A 10433-nucleotide genomic window follows, 5' to 3' on the forward strand; every position below is an offset into this window, starting at 1 on the left:
TTTTACTATTATATTACTTTATTTTATTTTACTATTATTACTATTTATTATTCCTATATTTACAAACATAGGAACTCAAGTATTTGCTGGTTGATTATATATAGACTGCTTGAAAGCAGCTTGTTTTTTTTTTGTTTGTTTGTTTTGTTTTTCAATCTGTTTTTCACAAAGCCCAAGAGATCATTTCTAGTTCATGGCAAAATTAAAACTGGATCAGTGCGCTCAAAACTAAGGTAGTTAAATGAGATGGTGTGCAAAATGGGTTTGTATTTACATTTGTCAAAAGACCAAAATAACAGTGTCACAGGCAGGCATCCTAAACCACGTAAATTTTGAGTCGAATTTGGAAACCCAAAAGGACTGTCTTGTTGCAACATAAAAATGCAGGTTAGAGTAAGAAGATCAGTATGTAACAGAGGGGCCAAAGTGAGGAGTACATATAATTAAAAATAAAGTCAAAGACGGAGAATACTTGACAAGTTTACATTTCCTAACACAGCTATTAGAAACAATTACATATTCTTAAGCCAAGAGTAATACAGTAAAATGACACTTGAAGAAAATTATCCTAGCAGCGGTGTGGAGGATGAAGAAGTTATCAGACATGACAGTTTTGAAAGCTTTTATATTAATACCAATAAGATTGTAAAATAAGGTGGTGGTTAAGGATATGAAAAGGAGTAAATCTGGTAGACAGTGCAGAGTCAACTAGACTTCGTGAAACGCTGAATTAGGGAGGTGCAAGAAGATTTGAAAATGACTCTAAGCATCTGGTCACAAGTGGCCTACAGCATAACCACACCTGCACAGCACTAACAGTTCTTACACAGGCTTTTCCAGGCTGCATCTGAACCCGTTTATTTAGTTCTACATACCAGACCTGCCGTGAGACAGCACTCCACTTTAGATGGAAGCAGAAAACTACCACCACCATTCTAGCAGGAAAATATAACCAAAGATTCCAGCTTTGTTTCTTGATGAAAGAGGCCCACTCTTCTAACCCTGAGGAACTTCCTATCTGCACTACTGGGGAACAGGGAAATTTCTTCTCTCTATCCCCAAAAGATTCTCCACACACTTGAAGACAAAGCTCAGCTCTATATGAATATTTTAAGTCACATGTACATAAAACACAGATGACAAAAGGGGTCGTTCTAAACTGGAGCTAGGCCAAGTGGATTACACTAAAAAATTAAAATGGCTAAAAAGCAATCTTCTGGGGTTAATGTATCACAAAACGTCAAAAAATAAATTCTGTTCCAGAATGCACTGCTACATAATGATTCTGCAGTTTTGCTGAAGCTTTATTTTCCGCAGTTTTAAAAACACTGTTGGAAAGCAGACATCAAAGGGTTTTCCTTGTCTAAAAAGCATACCATTACGGAATTTCCAATTTTATCAAGAAGAACAGTTTACAAAATATATTTAATAAAGGTCTGGCTGCCTATAGTTCCTTTTAAGGAAGACCATGTATAAATTTCATTCTTTAAAAAAGAACTCATTAATTTATGGGAGTCTATCTATGAGTAAACGAAGCTCCAAGGCTTGGTTTGAACATTTCCACTCTCAAAAAGGACTGATGAGTCCAATCTCCTTGAGAAACATGTCTACTTCATCTAGCTTTTAAGGAGATTCTAAAACGTTATGTATACATACACTTTTCTCAAACAAGCACTGTCGTAAATTTTTCACACTGCCTTACTATATTAAAAAAAAGGCTACCTTACAGATTAAAATACTATCTAGGAGGATTACCAAACTACGACCTCCTGATAAATGAGACAGCTCTCCAAGCCACTGTGACTCTAACCCTTCCATTCTAAATCTTTCGGGCGCGGAGGATGAATTTTTCTATCTTCTTGTTGGAATTAAGATCCTGCATTATCAGGAGATACAGAGTCAGGCTTAAAGCCACAGACTCCAGCAGCTCCTCGCTGCCCTAGCACAGCGGGCAGGGGGAGCCAAGGCGCAGCATCGCCTCCACGCTCCGAGACCAACACCAAGTCTCTTCGCCTCCACGCCGAGAGCAGCTGCGAAACGGACGCTCTGGGGTTTCAGCCGCACCACCACTTTCCTCCACCGCAGACCGAAGGGCCGCCCTAGGAGGAGCCTTCTAGTCCAGTCACCTCAGGCCCGTTTGCTGGGGGTGGAGAGTGCGGTGGATTCCTAAGCCTTTCCCCTAACGGGTGATTTCCTACACCAGACGCAGGACCCACGGTCCCACGGGTCCCAGGGGGAACTAAACCCCAAGGCTGCAAAGGGGCCACGGGTGGGGCCCACCAACATCTCACAGCCTCCTGAGGAGGCGTGCGCCCTGGACAGGAGGTCCCTGCCCCCGCGTCTGGCCCCTGGTATCTTCCCCTAGGGCTCCCGGCCGCCGCTCACCGTGAAGGGGACATCCCCGACGCTGCCCACGGAGTAGCAGTTGTCTCCAGGGTTGACAGCCCCGGTGAGGACCTGATGCAGATGCATCTCCGGAGCCCGGGCTGGACAGAATGCGCGAGAGGGGCGACCAGCTCCGCGCCTGGCCCTCCTCGGGCTGCGAGAGCCGTTTCCCTCTGTGCCTCCCTCGGAAACCCGCCCCGCGGAGGCTCTGGCTTAACTCCTCGCCCCCCTTTCGCCTTCCCTCCGCCTCGTCCCTGCCATGGGAGCTCCTCGACCGCCGCCGCCGCCCGGGTCGCCGCTCAGCTGCGGAAATGCCCGGATGTTCCCACTGCCTGCTGCACCGGCGCACAAATGCGGGAGGGCACGGGTGCTTGTGAGGCGGGGGAGGGCACCGGGGGGAACGCGCGAGCCGGGAGCGTGCAGCAAGGGAGCGGGCCAGCGCGCGCGCCCACCGCGGGGGAGCGACGGTCGACGGGAGGTAGAGCCCTCCTCCCGCGGCAAATCTCTCAGCTCAGTCTTTCGTCCCCCCATCACCCGCGTTTGCGCGTGCGCGCGCCGTGGTTTCCAGGGCAATTGCGCGCACCGCGCCGACCCGCCGTCCCGTGATTGCGCGCGCAGACGTGCGGGAGTTCCCTTGGAGCCTCCCGGGCTGTAGCCGCTGCGGACTGAGGCGGAGGTGGGGGCGGGGGCGAGTGGGGTGCAGGTCGCTCGGGGCCACGCAGCAGTCGGACGCCGGGGATGCGCCACGAGCCCGTTTTGCTGTGTTGAACGTATTCCAGAATACAGTGTGCAATGGTCAGTGCAGTTGACCTCAGGACACCCGTCACCGGGAATTTCCACCTGGAGATATCTTAGATATCTTCAGTCTTTTCGAAAGTGCAGTACATAAGATATTTTATTTTACATAAACAATGTAGGCATCTTGCAACTATTTAGAGAAGCCGTACTCCCCTGAAAGCTAATTATTTTGCTCCCACCTTTTGTCACGGTTATTCTAGACAGCAAAAAGCCGCCTTAGAGACGGGTGACTCCTTCCGACTTTTTTTCATGAGTAATTTCATGAATTAGCAGAGTCGCCTGATTTACCAAACTATCTGCTAAACTTTGAATGGTTGATAACAAGGATCATCAGATCCCTGCCACAGGCCAATTCATGGCAAATGTTTTAACCCATACTATGCTTAAATCACAGGGTAAGGAAGTAGGGGACACCAAGACATAACTATCTGTAAAACCAGGCAGAACGCCAAAGGTGTTGTGATTGAGATATAAAAGTCTATGCACCACAGAAGAGAAAGAAGAATGTTGACTAAGGGCGTGGATAAGGCATTATGGAGACATAACCTGACATAAACGCTGAGTTTAATTTTGACAGGCTGAGATAGACAAGAAATGCTGCAAATACAGTACAGAAAATAGAGGGGGTGTTGAAGGTACAAAGATTAATGTTTGAGGCGGATGATTTATAGGGTAGGGAAAGTAAATAATACTTAGCAAGAGATCAAGGTATCCAAGTGGTCTATCTCTTGGCCTACCAAAACATATTATGGAGAGTCTTGAATGCTCCAAGAAGCCCAGATTTCACTCTGCATGCAGTGGGGGTATATCAGATGTTTCTGAGCAAAAATTTTTATAATCAGAGCTGCTTTGGGAAGATGACTTTGTAGCATTTTGAAGCATAAAGGGAAGGGTGGGGAAGATTGGAGGCAAAGATCTGTCAGTCGTTGGTAATCTTTTCAGTAGAAAGTTGCAGGAGGAATGAAAAATAATACCTAATGACCTGCGGCATTCTCTCTGTTTCTCTCTCCCCCCCCTCCCTCCCCCTCCCTCCCCCCCTCTCTGTCCCTCCTCTCTCCCTCTTCCTCCCTTCCCCCGCGCCATATCCAAGGGTTCCTTTTTGTTACTACTAGATTCTAGTTGAGTCTCTTAATCTTTGACCTTCACTGCATTAGAAACCAAGTCAAAACTATCATCAAACAACAAATTGTACTCAGGTTTCCAAGAGTGTTACTAATTCACATTATTTAAACCATTTCACATTTGGCTCTTGTTTTACAGCATTCCATGAAGTTTTGGCCCATTCACACAGTTGTGAAGTTGTGAGCCTCTTTCTTCCTCTCGGTATCAAACTCAAAATCTGAAGCCTGTATCCACCTGTTCTCTTCCCTCATGAATCCTTTAAATGGCTTCTTGATAGCTGTATCTCAAGGTTGCAAATGACTAATTAAGTCTCCTGGAATTACAGCTGAGCCTTTTATTGTCCAATCTGATCAGTCAAAACTCACTCCAGACTAATATGGCAAGTTTCCCTGGTAGCCCACCAGGGCAGCTAGACCACACTTTTGACTGTCCACAATTTCATCTCTTCCTTGTTCATGCAAATTTTTTCATGGACCTATAAACAAATTGGAAATTCTTTCTTCTAATTTTGGAAATGGCTTTCTTTTAAAAATTAGAAAAAGTAGCAGTTTTGTATCATTAACAAAATATGCTAATCGAATTGTAAGATATAATTTGTCATGTCCACAACTCTTTTTTTTTTTCTTTTTGCTTTGATTTGAGATCCCAACACAACTCTTAATAGTACCTTTGGGGTTGGGTTTAATGGCCCATTGAATGTGTGCCATTAAATGTGGGACTTAGTTTCCCAGCAGTATCACCTACCGATGTGTACTAGTTATCAATTACTGTGCAATAAATTACCCCAAAATTTATCAGCCAAAAATAACAGTAGAGATTCATTACCTCACAGTTTCTGTGAATCAATAATTTAGTAGTCGCTTAGCAGGAAAGTTCTGGTTCAGAGTCTTTCATGAGATGGCAATCAAAATGTCAGCTACATGCTAAATAAAAGAAGCTGGACACAAAAGACCACATAATTCGTTTGTATGAAATCATTTGTATGAAATTTTCTGAAAAGACAAATCTACAGTCACAGAAAATAGGTTAGTGGTTGCCTGGGGCTGAAGGTGGAACTGAGAGTGACTGCTAATGGATATGAGGTTTCTTTTTGGCATGAGATAAACATTCTAAAATTAGATTGTGGTCATGGTTGGGCAGTTCTGTAAAATTACTAGAAATCATTGAATTGTATACTTGAAATTAGTGAATTGTATGGTAATTAAATTATACTTTCAATAAAGCTATCTAAAAAAGAAATAGCCAGCGATACAGTCATCTGAAGTCCTGACTGAAGTTAAAGGCCCTGCTTCCAAGATGGCAGGCTCTCATGGCTAGCAAGTTGAGCCTAATAGATAGATGGAGGCCTCAGTTCCTATGTGTTCCTCTCCATAGTGCTGTGTGAGTGTCCTCAAGACACGGCGGCTGACTTCTCCAGCAGCAAGTGATCCAAGAGAGAGACCAAGGTAGAAACTGCAATGTCTTTCATAACCTAGCCTTAGAAGTCACACGCCATCATTTCCACCATATTTTATTGGGTGCACAGGCCAGCTATAACTTAGTGTGGGAGACTATTTCCCAAGAAAGTGAGTGCCAGGAAGGGAGAGTCGTGAGCAGCCATTTTGGAGGTTGTCCACTACACCACGGAACTCAAGGACTTTATCTTCAAGAGTCAAGGGGCAGCCAGGCGCAGTGGCTCACGCCTGTAATCCCAGAGCTTTGGGAGGCCGAGGCAGGCAGATCACCTGAGGTCGGGAGTTTGAGACCAGCCTGACAAACATGGAGAAACCCCGTCTCCACTAAACATACAAAATTAGCCAGGCGTGGTGGCGCATGCCTGTAATACCAGCTACTCAGAAGGCTGAGGCAAGAGAATCACTTGAATCCGGGAGGTGGAGGTTGCTGTGAGCCGAGATCACACCATTGCACTCCAGCCTGGGCAACAGAAAGTGAAACTCTGTCTCAAAAAAAAAGAGTCAAGGGGCATGACTTGTGTCATTATTACTCTTACCTACAGAGGTAACTGGAATTTCTACTCATAAATCTACAGCATCGTAATGTTGATCTTTGATATATCTGTTATTAGTTCTTGTTGAGCTATCTATATAATTAAATATTAAATTCTCAAGTGATTCCATTTGTTTGAGGATCTAATACCTATTTTTTAAAAATATTTCTTCCAGTTGTGGGGACCTTACAGTTTTCCTAGGGATGTCTAACACTTTAAGCTTCTGGTTTCTTCAGTAGTATAGCAATGGAAGCCCTGACTTTCTGTTACCAGTTCATTTTGCAGTCTATTGTGTTAAAGCCTGAAACTGATGTTGTAACAATACCTGTATTGCTTTTCAGTCATAAACTATAGCAATGATGCATTTTAATCTAAAATATCATAGGTGTGAACCTATATCAGTTATCACTTTAACAAACCCCTCTGAAACACAGTGGCTTAAAACAACAATTATTATTATTTCGTATGTTGTGTGAATTGGTTGGGAAGTTCTGCTGGTTTCACTCATACAACTGCAGTGAACTGTGGTAGAAGGTCCAAGATGGCCTCATGTCTAGCAGTTGATACTAGTTGTTGTCTGGGGTGCCTCAGTTCCCCTTTATGTGGCATCTTGCCCTCCATAGACTAGACCAACTTTTGTACATGGCAGTCTCATGCTTAGCCTTGAAGGGCAGAGTCACTTCTATCATATTCCTTGGTCAAAACAAGTCACAGAGCCAGCACAGATTCAAGAACTAGGAAAACAAATCCACCTTTCAGTGGGAAGAACAGAAAAGTCACATTGAAAATGGGTATAGAAGAAGTTATCAGCATCTTTGCAAAAAAATCTGTATCACAGCCTCAAACTCTAGCTTTGACCATCTCTGTGGCCTCTGATTTGTTATATTTGCTTTTGCTTTAGGTAAGAATGCCACTTATAGGATGAAAAAAAAAACTTACGTATCTGCTCTCTTTCTCTGCTAGAGGTAGCATTAAATTATTGTCTTTTTGGTGACTGTAACTCAGACTCTTAGCTATTTCTCATTCATTATGCATTTGGCTTTTTATCTCTAATGTAAGTGCATTGGACATGGGGCAGTTTTTAAATACCTTTCTCTGGTGTAAAGGTGAATCTTTATGCATCTTATAAGCAGGTGAATACGATAAGTTTTCATCTAGTTAGATTATTTTGTTGCTAGGCTCTGAGAACACTGACCATTTAGAAGGAGTACAGAGAATATTGGTTCATATTTTTGCAGGTACCTATTTATGATTGTACTGTGAAAAGTAATATGCTCTATGTATACAATTTATTTCCTTAATGATCACTGATTAGCACTTTTATAAACTCATTTAAGCAAGAGCTTAAGTGGTAACTAATTTTTTAAACATTTTATCGTATGAATGATTATACAGAGTAGACCAGACACAAAAACTATTCACCCTTGCTTATCTTTTCAACTTCATCTTTCAACATTCCTGACCTCTAAATGTAGGGTACAACCACACTAGTATACAGTAATTCCTTTCAAGCCTCTGGCCACTGGCTAATTTCCCTTTCCAGAAACTCCCTCACTATTATCATTACCACCATTTGGTCGGGTGTGGTGGCTCATGCCTGTAATCCCAGAACTTTGGGAGGCCAAGGTGGGCAGATCACCTGGGGTCAGGGGTTCGAGACCACCCTGGCCAACATGATGAAACCCCGTCTCTACTAAAAATACAAAAAAAAAAAAAAAAAGTCAGGTGTGGTGGCATGCGCCTGTAGTCCAGCTACTTAGGAGACTTTGCTTGAACTTGGGAGGTGGAGGTTGCAGTGAGCTGAGATCGCACCACTGCACTCCAGCCTGGGCAACAAGAGTGAAAACTCTGTCAAAAAAAAAAAAAATCCATACTCTTTGCCTATTTCACTCTTTCACTCCTACTGTTCCCTAAAAATTCAGTTCAGGCACCCCCATTTCTGGAAAACTTTGCACAGTGTGAATTAGATTTCTTTGTTATATACTCACAGTATTCTCTTACCTTTTCTGCCTAGAGGGCAGGGACTGTGTCTTGATGTTGACAATTTCTGACTGCCTTACCTATTATCTGTTTTCTCCTCATCAGGACCCTCAGTTTTTAGCTGGGAAATAGATGCCTGGAATAAAGAATACATTTCCCAGCCTACCTTGTTGCCACTTGGTTATATGGCTAAGTTGTGATCAATTAGATGTTGATCAAAGCAGAAGTACAGTAGTTTCTGGAAATTTTCCTTAAAAGGTAGCTATCATACCTTTTATGCCTTCATCCTTCCTTCCTCCATCCTGTTTCCCTAGAACATAGATGAGATCACTGAAGCTCCATTTTGGAGCATGAGGATGAGGGTTCAACCCTAGGGATGGTGGAGTAGAAAACTGGAAGCTGCCGGGTTCGGTTGATCACACCTGTAATCCCAGCACTTTGGGAAGCTGAGGTGGGTGGATCATTTGTGCTCAGGAGTTCCAGACCAGCCTGGGCAACAAGGCAAAACCCTGTCTCTACAAAAATACAAAAATTAGCTGGGCATGGTGGTGCATGCCTGTAGTCCCAGCTACTCTGGAGACCAAGGTGGGAGTTTTGTTGGAACCCCAGAGGTGGAGGTTGCAGTGAGCCGATATTGCACCACTGCACTACATCCAGCCTGGGCAATAGAATGAGATGCTGTAAAAAAAAAAAAAAGAAAAGAAAAGAAAGAAGAAAAGAAAAGAAAGAGAAAAAAAACAACAACTGAAAGCTTGTCACTTGTCACTGAATTCCAGGCAACTGTGGAGCCTTCTCACCAGCCTTGGTCTTCTCCATCTGGATTTTTACATCAGAGAGAAATAAACTTCTATATTATTTAAGCCACTGTGTTTTGTGTCTCTGTTAGAGATGTTGCTAATTCTAACTCATACTCTTAGCTGTGTGTGTGTGTGTGTGTGTGTTTAATTGCTAAAGCCTGGCAAAGTACCTGGAACACAGTAGGAACTCAAGAAATGTTAACTAAGCCAAGTAGTTATTAACTGTATCAGGGTACATTATGTAAATTTTGTGAAAATGTCACAAATATTTTAGAACTTACATACCTTTCCAAGGCCTCAGAAAACAAAATACTACATCCTGTCGGGAGGGCAGATGGTAGTTGTGGGATAGAAAGCCAGTAGTGTTGAGATAAAGGATAAGGACTGAACAAAAGTTGAAGTTAGTTACTAAATCAGGCATGGCCTGCTGGGTAGTCAACAGACCATTTTGTGCATCTGAAGAAATGAATTAATTTTGCTGGCATGGTACTTAAGCAAAATACAATTTTAAAGAGAGAGAGAAACAAGTTCATTCGGTGCTAGACTTAGAGAGCAAAATGAACTTGTGTTGTTCTGGTTGCTGAGAGAAAAATCAGTCAACAATCAGGCATTGTGGTGTTGAAGTCACCAAGTATTGCACAGTACTCTTAGGGGTGGGCCAGGATGGTCACACTCCTAAAGGGAAGTGAGAGGGGAGAGGAATCAGCACTTCCTCATGGTGAAGAGATGGCATCCCTGCCTGCAGGAAAAAAATTGTATCTGGGGGCAGCAGAAACAAGCATGTGCCAGAGGGTCTGGGTCCAGTGTTTGTTTTTTGTTGTTGTGTGGTGGTGGTGGTGGTTTGTATTTCCCTGCATGTGGGTGTGCCCACATGCATCAGGTGTTAACCAAAAAAATCTGACGTTATCAATTGACTCTCCTTTTAATCTAGTTCTATATACTGCAAGCATATTTGTATAGGCATATTCCTGTGACCATTAACCCTTTTACATATAAAGCAAGATTATGAAAAATGTTCAGGATAGATTAAGGTTTTTATTGCATTTTTCAAAAAGAAGATTGTAAGAAGAGAAAGCTGACCACCAACATATGAATGGATAAATTGTGCTATCTACATACAATAGAATATTATTCAGCCATGAGGAATGAAGTACTGACATATGCCATAATGTGGATGACCTTGAAAACATTATGCTCAATAAAGGAAGCCAGACACAAAGGCCCCACTGGCTACACATTTATATGAAAATTTCCAGAATAGGTAAATCCATAGAGATCTTAGAAAGCACATTGGCATTGCCAGGGCCCGGGGGAAGAAATGCATAGGGGTACAGGGTCTCCTTGTGTAGTGATAAAAATGTCTT

The 10433-nt window shown here is 43.0% G+C and overlaps 1 protein-coding gene across 8 annotated transcripts in view; it reads right to left on the reverse strand.

Moving 5' to 3' along the window:
• The window catches only part of DMXL2 (Dmx like 2), a 172201-nt gene extending 169262 nt beyond the window's left edge, over positions 1–2939 (reverse strand). For 7 of the 8 annotated variants that reach the window (XR_004666516.3, XM_008953166.6, XM_008953165.6 and 4 more), the window contains exon 1: positions 2386–2939. Coding sequence is in view for 7 of the 8 variants with exons in the window: in XM_008953166.6 (XP_008951414.2) it covers positions 2386–2472 (87 nt within the window). In the remaining variant the exon portion in view is untranslated. The remainder of the gene's footprint in view (positions 1–2385) is intronic. The other variant, XM_034938749.2, reaches the window with a different exon arrangement.
• Positions 2940–10433: the final 7494 nt, after the last annotated feature.

Source organism: Pan paniscus, chromosome 16 (genome assembly GCF_029289425.2).
Source record: "Pan paniscus chromosome 16, NHGRI_mPanPan1-v2.0_pri, whole genome shotgun sequence".
NCBI lineage: Eukaryota > Metazoa > Chordata > Mammalia > Primates > Hominidae > Pan > Pan paniscus.